This window comes from Pavona decussata, unplaced genomic scaffold, assembly GCF_977016875.1.
Source record: "Pavona decussata unplaced genomic scaffold, jaPavDecu1.1 SCAFFOLD_48, whole genome shotgun sequence".
Taxonomy (NCBI): domain Eukaryota; kingdom Metazoa; phylum Cnidaria; class Anthozoa; order Scleractinia; family Agariciidae; genus Pavona; species Pavona decussata.
This window is the reverse complement of record NW_028145470.1, coordinates 3,257,232-3,271,433: the sequence shown is the minus strand read 5'-3', so window position 1 is coordinate 3,271,433 and position 14,202 is coordinate 3,257,232. Positions and strand designations below refer to the sequence as shown.

Here is a 14,202-nt window from a genome sequence, read left to right as displayed (position 1 = left end):
GATAAATAAGTTGCTTGTATAAATTAAAGTTTTGTTATATCTCAAGTCTGGGGTAATACAGTGAGCCAGTATATACAAACCATGTAAATTGCACATTGACTACTCCACCGTCTCCCAAGGGAAATCGTGACTGAAGAAACTGTAGCTGGGCATAGTATCGCCGTAGAGTGCTACACCCAGAGTGATCCTGTGATGGGTGGAGAGAAGCCTAGAAATATAAGAAGAAAAAGGAATCACAGTCGAACCTCCAAGTGCGACCACCTCTCATAAGCGACCACCTTCCATAACCAACCACCTATCCAAAACACCAAGTCAAAGCACTATAGTTGAAACCTCTTGTAAACGACCACCTCTCATAAGCGGCCGCGACCACCTTTTTGAGGTGACAGCATTATGATTTTTCATTGTTTTTAACCCTGTTGTAAGCAACCACTTGAAACATGATCTGATCTCCATGTTTGCTGTATGCACTACGCTACTCAGAGTTTACAAGGAACTTTAAGCGGCAATCTAGCACTGCTTGCATTGTAACTGGGAAAAGGAATGCAATAAATTCTCTTTGAATAGATAGATGTGTCAGACCTGTTTTTCAGAAGAGACCCACTCTGGTTTGACTCTTGTAATAATAAAGATACAAAGATTGTAAACTTTTAGCTCAGTCATAACTATTTCATGACTGAATTTCATCACCATACAGGATGCTTCCAATATCGCTGATCCTAGTAGAATACAAAACGTGTTTAGCTTATAAATCTATAAAATAATAACCTAGGTTACCATGCATCTCCTTGTTGCTAAGTTATTTGATTCTACATGTATAAGGGAATAAAGTTAATTTTTCAACTATGCAGTCAGTTAGGTTACAACATTGAGTAGTCCATTTGGGGTGCTAACCATTCACACAAACCACCTTGTTGGAAATTTTCACATAAATATAAAATGATTTAGCTCGTCTTAACAGAATATGGATAACTTGCAAAATGTATAAACACCAACTGGAAATCCCAAAAGAAGCTATAAAAGAGCATCACTTCAACCTGGAGCCCATACTTTCAGAAATGTTCGTTATGGAACGACGCCTACACGTACAATTTGATTTTCCAACCTTAATTTCCAGATCTTCTGTGTAAACAGTAAGCGCCCCTGATGTCCCATGAGTGAGCTTAGTAAATAATAACTAAATTAATCTTTTAAACCCCAGTATCAACATGTATCGTCTCATCACTGTTCTTCATGCATTTCTTATGTTACTAGTTGGGAGAATTTGTTAGAACATCAAGACATTTTATCCTTGGTAAACATTGTTTCCTTTAGTCTTGCAACCTGCGTATTTGATCAAACAGCCATAAATGTGTACGTGCAACTTAGTGAACAATTAGAATGTAAGTATTGGGGTTTAAAAGGTTAAACATAAGAGAAAATTTAAATTTGTATGTTGATCTTGCTTATTAAATAAAAATACCAAAGGAAGACTTTAATTTTGGTATTACTGAACAATAGTACTTTTTATATCAGTATACCTCTATTTATTGTTTTGGCTCATATTTGCTGAATTTTTGTATGTAGCTCTCAATAAGCAATTCCTTTAGAAAACTTTGGCTTGATTTTTTTTTTTTTGCTTTGCTGTTCATCTGCAGCAGAAGGTCATGATTATGGAGAAGTTTTTTCATTTTTATCACAAAATGAAGTGCAAAGCATCGGATAAAACATCGAGGCAATGTTTCCTGAAGCAGTTGAAGGCTACATTCAAAAAAATCAATTGCAAGTGGGCTAAAACAACTCAAAAGCACTAAAGGTCAATATTATTACTAATTAAAAGTGATCCACTAATTTCAGGCCATGCTCAAAGATTTCTGAATTTTGTCAAAAAAATTTCTCAAGATTTTCAGAAGATTGCAATAACAGTTTAAGCAATCTTCCAAAACCATTTTGGTTTATAGTACCAATTTTCAACATTTTTGATAATAATTATGTACTTAGCAAAAACATTACATAAATGTGATGTTTAATGACATAGTTTTATTCACCCCTCATAACAAACAGAGGATATAACGTCCTGGCGGGATTGGAACAACTGTTTGCTCACCAATGTTTTACAATGAAACAAAACAACAATATTACTACTGGCATAACAAAACTAAAATTGGGAATTTTTGGTGCACTTATGCAATAAAATTCTTTTGTAATGATTCAAACTTCAGCCTAATAGAGGTAGACTTAAAATAATTTGTCTGTTTCCTTTATTAAAGTTACAAATGAGATAACAGACACACTCTAATAACAAATATGGCAACAGATCTAATTTCCTTCTTTAATCACGTACTTCATAACAACAAATTATGTACTAAGATTTGCATATTGATTGGACATGTTTTTTAAAATTGTTAGAATACAGTACAGTGCTGTCAAATTTGACACCTTTGGAGATTAGATGGTAAGAATCTCAAAAGAAGACGTTCACAAACTTAAGATGCTTGTTATTTTTGGGTGAATTCAGGTAGGAAGAAGGTACAATTTTCCCGAAATACGTCACAAGATTAACTTCCAAAAGTAACTTGACTAGCCGGTAATATTGAACATGATTGACAGAAATCTGCAAATACATGTAAACCAAAATATTTACGCTTTTCTCTAGTTTGTAAACGCAAAATATCCAATGTTTCATTTGCCCAGCTTCCAAAGTTGAAAGGGTTTATTTCTGTAGCATCAGATAAACAGCAGCAAAATAAAAAAGTAGAAAACATGCTGAACTACTCGTGCGCTTCAGCAAGGTAAGCGTTATAAATGACATCCCGAAAACATGCTTTGCAATTGGGAATCTGGCAAAGAATTTGTCATTATCACCGCTAAATCTCGCAATGTATCTTCTCCTAAAAGTGTGAAATATGACACTGAAACCTACTTTCAGACCCACTATCATCAAAAAGGGTGTAAAGCAATTGTCGAAAGAGATAAACTCACCGAACGGAGCTGTTCCAACTGGGAACATTCGTTCTTGTAAGAGTCCACATCTTCCTTGTAGTGTTCTCGAATATACTGAAAATAAAAAGATATTAAAACGCTACTGGCCGAAACAACAGGCTCATACTGAAATAAAAACGTTTGTTTTGTTTTACCGTTTTCAGTGCTGCCGTAAATTCTGTGGGAAACGTTTCTTTTAGCTCGACATTTAGCATCAAGGATCTCGGACATCCCTCCATGTTGGTGACGTCATTGTCTGTGAAGAGACAGCAATGAAGAAAAATAGTACAGCAGATTTGTGATGATTTTATGCGCATTGATGCAGTGCGCAGAAATCAAACATTGTGACCGCGGGTCTAGTGGAATAGAGGCTCAGATCAAGTCAGACTAACTGCAAAATGCAAATGTTAGCTCGATGAACATAGATCAGGATAACCTAGAGCGTGTGGGTGTTATAAAATACGAAGAGTTCTTCAGGGACTTTCTGGAGGCAAATAAGCTCTGCATATTTTCCAGTGAGGTCACTCAACATTGGAGAAGTCGTAAGGAGTGGGTCATAGATGGCAGGCCGAATTTTGAATTCTTGTCAAATCACTTTGGTAATTTTTGTTTATCGTATTCGTATCTATTGGGTTTGCAGTCCAAGCCCTAGCCCTTATGCGTGATGTACCCCAAACCTAGCTTAACATTAGCATACGTAGTTTTTGTTTATCAACGTATTAGGTGAGCAGGTGGTAGTGGGTGGGGGAGGGGGGTGAGGGGGGAGGGGTGAGGCAGTATGTTGCTGTATGTATCTAAAGTAGAGTTATCGATGATAATCATGAGAATCTTCTTTGGAGGGGGAGGGGTAAGAAGGTGTGCAGATGTTGGGAGGGGGAGGGGTTAAAGGTGAGAACAAAACTTTTGGATGCGGGGACCACACACCGCAAAATAAACTGTTGTGAATATGTTCAGTTCCTGGATCTCTTGTAGTAGAAATGCATGTGCCAGACATCACTTTACATGTAAATAAACCAACTGATTGCAGGGCTGACACTACGGCAAAGGTCTTATTTATTTGGTCTTTTATTTCAACTAGTACAACTGGTCTTCGGCAGGGAAAAGGAGACAATGTTGAGACAATAAGATTCTTGGTTTGGTCTCTATCATGTCGCTGTCGTGTTAAGTTTTCTATACAGTCAGATCAGCCTTGTAGTTATCTCAGTTACAATGTTGTAACATTTTCACGACTTTGGTGGAAAACCTGTAGACACAGCATCTAACAAGATCCTAATGGTATCCATTTACCAATTTACCAAATTTATTTGCCTCAATCCATGTGATGATTCTTGCAAATTGTCAGCGTTTAATGGATTTAAAAATAAATAAATAAATAAATAAATAATAATAAATAACCAGCTGAAAATTTACAATGCTGAAACATGGGCAACAAAAGCTGCATGGGATGGAGCCCTAACCACATTTCTCAGGAAGAATGTTCCATTTCCTTATTGATCTTGGAAGAAAAAAAAATTTGAAACAATCAGTATGAGTGAAGAGGACTTCGTAAGCCTCCGTATTTACATAATTCTTATAATAGGATCTTTTTGGAATTGTAAATAAGGATATTTGTATTACAAATCCTGTAGCGTCATGAGTAGAATCTTGTAGAATTCTTATGATTTTAGAGGATAATGCAACATCTTATCAGCAACCAAAGAAGGTGGTGTTGGAACTAGGTACAAGGTAGCTATAGCCTACCAACAGATGCTCTTTTCGCTCATCACGCAATCTTCCCTCTCATTGGGGATTAAAGATTGCATGAGGAGCCAAAAGAGCGTCTGCGAGGGAGGCTAGATATGGAGTAGGCTCGGTTTCCACCACTCCCTCGGGTTCAGCTTTCCTCCCAAGAGCTTTTTCGAGGGGTAAGCATGGGCTCATTTCCTGAACAGCGGCTGGTAATCCAGCCTAGGTATGGAGGGTATGGGAACCAGTTCAGACGCCAACTGCCCTCTGTCTCCCATCTTTTCTGAATACTTTGAATGATTCATTTCTGTTCTAAAATCAGGTGACGCTGTAGCACCTGTTGCTAACTGCCATCAAACTCAACACAACAGTCAAGTCAAACAAGATATGTCAGTGAAGGAATTCTGTGATTATTGGAGAAACAGATCTCAAGGTACATTCCCCAGACAACTTTGCCATATTGTGGAAATTTGATAGATGTATTTTTGCAGTCAGTGACACAGGAATACCAGTACTTGGAAAATTAATAGAAAATCTGAGTTCTCCCAGCAGGGAGTCAAACCTGTGACCTTCAGGTTACTTGTTCGAAAATTTGATGGCTTGATTGATAGTTCGGAAACTTGATAGATGAATTTTTACAGTCAGTAACACAGGAACACTGGGACTCATAAAAAGTTTCCAACAGAGAGTTGAATCTATGGCCTGATTACTAGTTTGAATGCTCTACTACTGGGCTACAGGAGACTCGTGGGAGCTAAGGCCATTAAACTAGGTTCATGGGACAAACATCCTGCATACTGCCAGGATTTGAATGTCAGTGTGTGGCATATACGCAACAGAAATGATGGAACTTTGTCAAATGTAATTGAAAACATTCAATAATACCATAAAAGATCTTACTATTTAATCTTGATTTACAGGTGGCAAGGACTGTCCTGAAACACTATATCTTAAGGATTGGCATTTTTGTAAGTAAGTCAAAGTTCTTTATTAAATTGAAAGGTTTTGTGCAATTTATTCTCCTTTAGCATTCCAATTCAAACTTTTGATGTTGGTCTGGTAATGCAAAACGAATAACACTGTTGGAAAGAGCACCGTAAAATTTGTACAAACGCAAAGTTTGTGAGTCCTATCTTTTAGCTTATACGTAGCAAAGATATAGTTTTAATTAAGTCTGAAAATTTTATAGATGTTTGTATGGAAATGGGCAAGTTTTGCCTGCCTTCATACAAGCGTCTGCAATAATTCCTGAATTTTATGGAACTGTATCTTCGCTATTTTAAAAGACAAGTCCCTCAAAATTTAATTTTGAGGTGCTCCTTTGGCAGGCAACAATGTCAATGGTTTTTTGTCACCTCAGACCCACATCAAATTTTATTATACCATGATAAAGAACTATAGGGGTGTAAGTCCCAATTTTTGCTTCACTGTGGATTTTGTGGGAGCAAATGAGTGATTTAATGTATGTTTTCTTTGCTTGAAGTTTAAAAAGTTTTGCTAAATACTGTGTAAAATAGCAGTGACTACTCAAAACCATTGGCTTGTTAGATCTGTAAAATAGTGTTACCCCTCCAAAATTCAACCATCTTGTAGGTGCCATGGTAACTAAAATTTTGTTTCTGCCATCCTGAGAGTTGCCAAGGGTAACCAACCTTTCTACCAAGCGTTAGTTGCCTAACTGCCACTGAAAAACTGTTTAACTTGCCGGTGGATGATTACATATAGTGCAACTGTTAGTGGTTTTGCTTAACTGCATGTATCCACCATCCTGTTAAACTTAAATTTGTCTTTTTATCTTGCTTGACTTATCAGGGCATTTCCTTCTTACAAGGCTTATCAAACACCTATCTATTTTAAATCTGATTGGTTGAATGAGTTCTGGGATCAGCGCAGTGATGTGGTAGATGATTACCGTTTTGTCTACATGGGTCCTAAAGGAAGTTGGTAAGGGCACACAGTTGTATACTGTACTGTTCACTAGATCTTTTCGGATAGCACACTAGAACAGCATGGCCTCCAATACCGGTAATGACTGTTTTTCATGTTATTTTCTAGGACTCCTCTCCATGCAGATGTTTTCAGGTGAACATAGGTTTTGTTTAAATCTTATTACTGATATTATCATTTTCTATTATTGTGTATTGCGTAGTTAAAAAAAAAACAACCCATACTCCCAGGAAATTTGCAGAATGTTTTTAATAAAGCAAAGGATATACTTACAGGCTAGGGTGTATATAAATTTTATGGCAACGAAGAATGGTGTTGTTTTGTTTACATAAAACAATAATTTTTGTCTTTGTATTTGGTGGTGTAAAAGCAGATATAGCATACTATGGAAAATATGATTCACCGGTGAGGACTTGAACCCTGGTCTCCTGCGTTCAAGGCACACTTGATAACCACTACACTACAGAGGAACCCACAGTGACAGAGGGGTGAAATAGCGCAACTTATTCTCATTACATCTCTAAGAGCACGGGATCACTCACTCAACTTGGAGAGACTGATTTCACTAGCATTGACTAACAGTGATCTGAAAATTCAAATTAATATGTAACATGAAACAGACAGCAGGGAAATATTTGTACTAAAGTGAATCAGCCATATTCTCACATAGGATCACTGTAATGGTCTGTTAAATCAAATGAACAAAGTAATTAAACATGTAAACGCAAGATTCACGAATCATGTTAGCCTCCTATGCAGACGTTCTCTGGCTCGTCACATCATGCACGTCATGCTCCTCCTCCTGGAGGAGTACATGACGTGAGGAGCCAAAGAACATCCCAGAGGGGTACCCCAGATTTCAAGTGACGGGGATGATCGAATGGGGGCAAAAATCAAACCCCAAAAAATTCCCTAGGGCTTCCAACAAAACCCAAAAAAATCCATCTGCTTAGGGGGCTAGATTTGTGTTAACTTACTTTGTTCCGTTCATATAACAGATCATTACAGCGATCCTATGTGAAAATATGGCTGATACACTTAGTACGAATCAGTTCCTTGCTGTCTGTTTAATGTAGTATTGTGTGGTTCCAGAGAATATCCATATCTCCCCCATGGAAGGTTTTTTGGATTGAACCCTCCCGCCCTTCCAGAAATTCCAGTTTACCTTCATACTTTCTTTAAAAAATTTTGTTTTCTGAGACCCCCTCCCCCTTGGAATTTCCAATGACCTTCCTTGGGGTGGGTATGGATATCTCCAATTTGCAACCACACATTTATAACCCACTCTGAATGATTTTTTTCATCAAAACGTTTCTCTCTTTTGAAGGTCCTTTAGCTGGTCAGCAAACGTTTGTGGCTGCAAGAAGTGGCTGATTTACCCACCAGGTGAAGAGAAGTATTTGACTGACAGGCTAGGTAACCTGGCATACGACGTCACTTCAGGAGACATGAACGACCGGCAACGATTTCCAGAATTTGAGAAGGCTCCAAAGCCAATCACAGTAATACAGAAGGAAGGAGAAGTCATCTTTGTTCCAAGGTATTACTTAGGCTAGAATAACTATATTGACCTTTAAATTTTTCAGCCAAGGGAGATTGACATGCAATCCCCCGTTAGGTGGAGGAGACACCATTAAAAGTTATGAATGCCATTGTCATAGCGTCTGCTGGTTAAAGTGTTGAAAAGTTTACCATTATGTGCAAAAAGCTCCACAAGTCTGCAAACACAACTTGAGGATTATTCACGAACAAATCCTAAGAGAACTCTTGGACAGATGGATAACCAACAAAAAAACTTTTAAAAATTAATATCTAATCATCTAGAGGACTCTCACTTTATGGAAAAGTTGTTATTATGAAAAGCCTGCTCCTGTCAAAGCTAATGTATATTTCTTCATTATTACCCACTCCTAACTATGTTATAAAAGAAGCAAATCAACAAAAAAGAGAGAGAACTTGAAAAACTTGACTGCCTATATAATCCAAAGATCTTTCTAGAAAAGGTGTTCAACCTGTTTGTCCAGTTTAAAACCTGTTCTATTGTCCCTACATCACGAAACATAATTGTTGCAGAACTTTCTAGAAACATAATGGAACCATCTAATCAGTTCCTTGAATAAACAGTCATAGCAAAATATCAAGTAAAAAACAGCTCATATTCCTCCAAGAGTGTTTCTCCTTCAACATAAATACATGGTTTGACTCCTTTTAGTAGGTTTAAGTACAAATTACCTCTGTTAATATTTAATGACCCTTGGGTGATAATGTTAACTCTCCACGATGATCAACCTGTTCAACTTTATTTTCCTCACGAACCTTAGGCCCATTCCCTGAGTGATTTACGTCTGTTCCTCTCTGCTTTAGGAAACAGTTATTAGCCAAGTGAATGAATACAAAACCTTGATAAACCAACAAAGTTCCTGTACAAACAAAGCACCTTTTCAGTATTATAGCGGTTTTCAATTAAGCGTCACAAAACCAAAGCCAAAATAATTTCTTTGACCAATCACAACAAACATAAACAACACAGGGAACCAGTCAGAATTCGAAGCAAACACATGTAGCCGGCGCCAAGCGCAGGAAAACACGTGTGAACAAGGCACCATTGGTTTTGGCTTTGGTTCCCATTGGTGGCGTATTGAAGCAAAACCAAAGCAAACGCGAAATTACTTTCGACACTTCAAGGGGGATTTAACCTAAATTTGAATGAAATTTGAAGAAGTTTTAAGAAGAGATAGAAGAAAGAAAATGATTTTTGGAACACCAACAGACAGTTGATACCCACGCAAGAGCACCCCGGGTTGCTAGTGGACTAACTTGGTATCCGTCTATTAATTATTAACTAAAAATTCTTATTTTAAAACTTCACTAAATCTTCAATATTTCTTATTTCTCTTAATTTTACCAATCCTTCTAGAAACACCATCTCCTCCCAAATATACCCAAAAATCACCCAAAAAATTCACAAAACACCCCACACACAGATTCACAGGATGATGCTAGAGTTTTTGGATTGCTTGAAACGTGAACGAGATATTTCCATTAAAGCCATGTCAAGTGGCGGAAAAATGGCGTTTAGGTGAAATCCCCCCTTAACTGGAGACAGCTCTCTTTGGTAACCTTTACAAATTCCATTTCTTCATTACAGTGGCTGGCATCATCAAGTAATGAACTTGGTAAGAGTAAGAGTAAGTAATGGGAAGGTTTCATTGCAATATATTAAACATGAGGAAGAGTGTGAAGTTTCATCCAATTTCCAGCCAACCAACTTCTAGGTGTTTGGAAATCGGATGAAACACTATTTCTAGGGTTCGACTGATATAGCTTCTCAAAGCATTAATAATTCTTGGAGAAATTCGAAGCAAAAGTTCACCAAATTTTGCGATGATTAAGATCACTTTTTCAAACCTCCTTCACAGTAGTGATTTCTATTGTTTTCTCTTCACGAATTATTGAGATGTAATGCATCAATAATGATAGTAGGAGTGACTCCTCGTGGATTCCAGGTGAAAGCGCATGGCTGCAGGCTAGAGTGCTTTTACTTGTTTGAAACTCCCAGCAAGAATTGTTCATAAGACTTGTTAACCAACATTTTGACTAGAGAGCACTGAATGGAGCTGTTGCCGCTTAATGAATCTTTGTCTTTTGACTTTTTCATGATTTACACTGTCTAACTCATTTTGTGAAAATATTTTCATAGCCAGATTACTGACATATGTCAATCAACATTGCACATTTTATGTGAGTTGTGTAGGGAATCAGTATAGGACAGCCAATCAGAAAGATGGATGTTCATTAACATTCTAATTTTGCGATAGTGATTCTATGTACTACTTGCATGGTGCAAAATACACACACGCTGTACAGTTTTGGTTTGGTGTCCGGTATGGTAATAAAACTCAGTGCTGTCTTATCAGCCTTCAGTCTAGTTGGAGCTGCTGTTTCAAGCAGGACTGTGTTCTAAGAAGCAATTTGACTGAATGATTATGAATGGCCAACAGGCAAAGAAGACGGTAATTAGTAACCTTGATTGTGCCGAACAATAGTACCTCAAAAAGGGTCCTCAATCCGCCCGTGAACTAGCCTGAGTATCATGCCTTCCTAAGGGGAGACGGGAGGGGGCAGAGATGGAAGGAATATAAAGGCATCTTCCTTTCCCTCTTCCCCCTTCCCCAACCCCCTTCCGAAACGCCTGATACTAAGGCTACTCGAAAACACAGTCTTTTGGATTCAAGGGGTAATAAGATTCCAACTTTCCCGAACGCATACGTATTTCTGGCTGTCGCGTCTCTAAGCAACAGCCGGAAGTACGTCTGCGTTCGCAGGCTAGTCAAAGTCAGTCGTGTCCTTAAAAACTGTTTTTTTGTTTCCAAAGGAAGACACCATTTCTATAAACCATAACTGGACCAATGCTTGCGGGGTCTTCAAGATGTGGGAACACTTACAGAGTGAACTAGTGAAGGTAGGTTGAGCAGCGATCAGTGGTCGTACCTGTAGCCGAAAGACATGTTAGTTGAGGGCGGGTAGAACTTTCTGAACTTTGAGCAATCGTATGTTGACTATTCTTCCAATACTTGTAAGGAAAAAATGAGATTCTGCCTGGCCAGAGCATGCAGTTAGTGTTTAATTTTGTTTAAGGAAGACCACTTTCTAAAGCAACCCCAATACACATCTAACCTTAACTTTTAACCCCTAATTCTCATATCTTGTCCCCATACTTTTCTTATAAAAGTACTGTGGAGAAGTTATTAAAATGTCAAGAAAATTCACATTGGATGATCATATCCTTAATTCTCATGACCTCGGGGGTTGAATAAGTACGATATTACAAGGAGAAATTTGATGCTGATCACTGTTAGGGCTTAAACTATCAACTAGTGAATGTGTCAATTTGACTGAGCGGCCGTTTGCTGAACAGGCAAAAAGGAACGGCACAGCTTTGGAATAGAACCGGATCCTTGACGGTAGGGTATTACACGAAAGAGTTCTTGGACGGCTCGTCTTTAGCTTAGTACTGTTCCCTAAAGGGGAAGTATCATGGGGTTTTTTGGTATCTTTTGTTAAAAATGAGGAAATAAGACCTTCAATCAGCTGCCAAATAATTCTAGAGGAATTCGAGAGGAAAGAAATCAACTCAATTCTTGAAAAGAACAACTCGCGATCTGTTCAAGTGCATTTTGGAAACAAAAATGCGAGAACTTGAAAAACATTTGCCTAACATTTTTCAAGTTTGAATCCATACCGGCCTACTCTGTCTCTGGCCAGAGGCACTAATCGACAGTTTTATTGCACTGGGGTGATAATTTATAACAAACTTGACAATTATTTCGTTGTTTCTGCTGACAGACAAACATTTTTGGGGTTTCGAAATGACATCAAATTTACGTGATACATCCTCTTTAAAAAAATGTTACGGTTCCGTATCCTGGAAACCTGGAATCATGTATGTATTCGAAACAAAAGGAGTTCTGAGAAAAACAAACTATCACACAGTGGGTGATAGGAACAGGTCCGAAGCTTAGTTGCATCCCGTTCTTCATTCCGTTTTGGAATCAGACAACTATGACGCGCATAGAACTAGGGTATATGCTATAGTGCCATAAGCGACAAAAAATGAAGGCTGTTGCGGGCAATTTTAAAGGGCGATTTACACGGTACGACTTTGTCGCATGCAACAAGCTTACGACAACTCTACAACACGAATTGTTTCGTGTAAATCAAACCTACAACCCGCTTACGACTGTCGTGTACGTCACAAAAAATGTCGTTGCACTTAAAAACGTTTTAAAATCCTACGACAATCGTAGGTATAGGCAATGTTGAGTGACGAGCAGTGAGGTTTGTATCAAAGGAGAATCAAATCCAGACTCGTTTCCACTCAAAGGCCAGGCCAATAAGCACAGAACTGTAAAAAATGGGATATTGTTTCTTCTTCGTTAAACTTCTTGTGGGTGGTTGGTTTCTATGTTCTGTTAAAAAAAAGTATGAATTCTATATCTGCGTATCTTTTTTTTAGGTTCAGCGGAGTATTGAGGATTGCAAAGACATGGAAAATTGGCATCAACAATGTCAGGTAATATGAACCTTATAACGACAGAACTTGGCCTAGACTGTGTGATCGTTGCAACGACACATGTAAACCAACTGTTCGCGCCCAACTTTAACGTGTGAAGGAAATTTGCATTGAGTGTTTGAAAGCTTCGGTTATGTTCACACTTGGCGCACCAGCACTAGTGCCTGGGCACCGGGCACAAAATAGAAACGCGTTCACACAGCGAACTGGTGTCTACTTCAGTGCCTCAATACAAGGTCTTCCCCTTGTACTCAGGCACGGACACCGTGCCCGAATTCTGGCGTGGATACTTGATAATTTGGGTGCGTTCACATTAGTCCCCAGCAAGAATCGTACTAAGGCACCGTGGTTGGGAACCAAGTGTGAACATAGCCTTAGAAATAACACGTGCCGGCAGTCACAGTTTTTCTTTAAGCAGAATTTTTCACAATAAATGCAAACCTTCTCCGTAGCTAGCATGTGTGAGAAAAGTTACTTTACAAGTCAAATGCGAGGTGGCTAAACAGAGATAGTGTAATTTTTCGGCAAAAGTTTGCAGCATTCACGTCTACTTGCTTGATTTACCGCACAAAAGCTGTCGTTCGAAGCAGAAGTTCGCAAACCTTTGTTTCCTATTGTGTTTGTCCATGTGAACCAAAGGCAACTTAATCCTTTAACCCATAAGATCAAAGAACAAATTCTCCTATCTTGCCCCCATACTTTTATTATAAAAGTACTAGGGAGAAGTTTTTAAGAGTATCAAGAAAATTCACCTTGGGTGATCATATCCTTTATTCGCATGACCTCAGGGGTTGAATAAGCTTTGATATTACAAGGAGAAATTGAATGCTGATCACTGTTTGGGCTTTTGCATCTTTTCAGTTTCAACTGAATCTATGTTTCTGTAATGTAATATATTACAGTAACATCAGATTCTTTTTCCCCTCATGTTTTGACTTTTATATGAATTTTTTGGCAAATGGTCAGGTTAGTTTTCAGTGTTTTCGCTGCCTTTGCTACACCGAGGTTTAGTTCCATTTTTTCAAAAGTAATTGTTCCATATTGGCAATGTCTTTTCCTTATGCCAGGTGATTTTGAGAGCAAGTTGTGGAATAAGCTACGAAGAATTCATCGAGTTTCTTGAGGTTATAGCAAGGCGAAGGATGCGTACTATTACAGCGAAAGCTTTAGATTCTAGCGGTAAAGAAAAGGACTTTGGACAGAAATCGTGTTCAACAGAAACAGAGTTTGGAAGCGCCGTTTTTCAAGACTGGAAAATGTCCGTGCTTAGTTCAGAAGGACAAGAAGGAAGAACATTGATCGACTACTGCAGATACGATCTTGTGAAAATTAAAGAATGCGTAGTTAGCGTAAGGGACGATCGATCCTTCAGTGACTTGCAAAATGAAGATCTTCAATTGAGACTTAGCAAGCTGCTACAAGACATTGACACGATTTTGAAGAAACAATAAATCTGATCTAGCTATACTTCATGAATTCGCATTAAATGCAATTCA

General features: G+C 38.2%; 2 protein-coding genes across 3 annotated transcripts in view; one reads left to right on the top strand and one right to left on the bottom strand.

Annotated features, from left to right (window-relative positions):
• Window positions 1-3,239, bottom strand: part of LOC146481808 (uncharacterized) — a 38,534-nt gene extending 35,295 nt beyond the window's left edge. The window contains exons 1-3 of the mRNA XM_085107809.1: window positions 3,117-3,239; window positions 2,962-3,036; window positions 81-208 (exon numbers count right to left, since the gene is read on the bottom strand). Of these exons, the coding sequence (XP_084963935.1) occupies window positions 81-208; window positions 2,962-3,036; window positions 3,117-3,200 (287 nt within the window). The 5' untranslated portion in view covers window positions 3,201-3,239. The remainder of the gene's footprint in view (window positions 1-80; window positions 209-2,961; window positions 3,037-3,116) is intronic.
• Window positions 3,240-3,349: 110 nt separating this feature from the next.
• On the top strand, window positions 3,350-14,173 carry LOC146481807 (2-oxoglutarate and iron-dependent oxygenase JMJD4-like). 2 transcript variants are annotated; one of them, XM_085107915.1, is made up of 10 exons: window positions 3,350-3,560; window positions 5,009-5,119; window positions 5,607-5,658; window positions 6,499-6,630; window positions 6,742-6,768; window positions 7,961-8,173; window positions 9,782-9,809; window positions 11,009-11,095; window positions 12,650-12,706; window positions 13,774-14,173. In XM_085107915.1, the coding sequence occupies exons 1-10, from the start codon at window positions 3,377-3,379 to the stop codon at window positions 14,155-14,157; spliced, it is 1,275 nt and encodes a 424-aa protein (XP_084964041.1). In that variant the 5' UTR covers window positions 3,350-3,376; the 3' UTR covers window positions 14,158-14,173. The 2 variants fall into 2 exon arrangements, with proteins under 2 accessions (XP_084964041.1, XP_084964042.1); XM_085107916.1 differs by lacking the exon at window positions 6,742-6,768.
• Window positions 14,174-14,202: the final 29 nt, after the last annotated feature.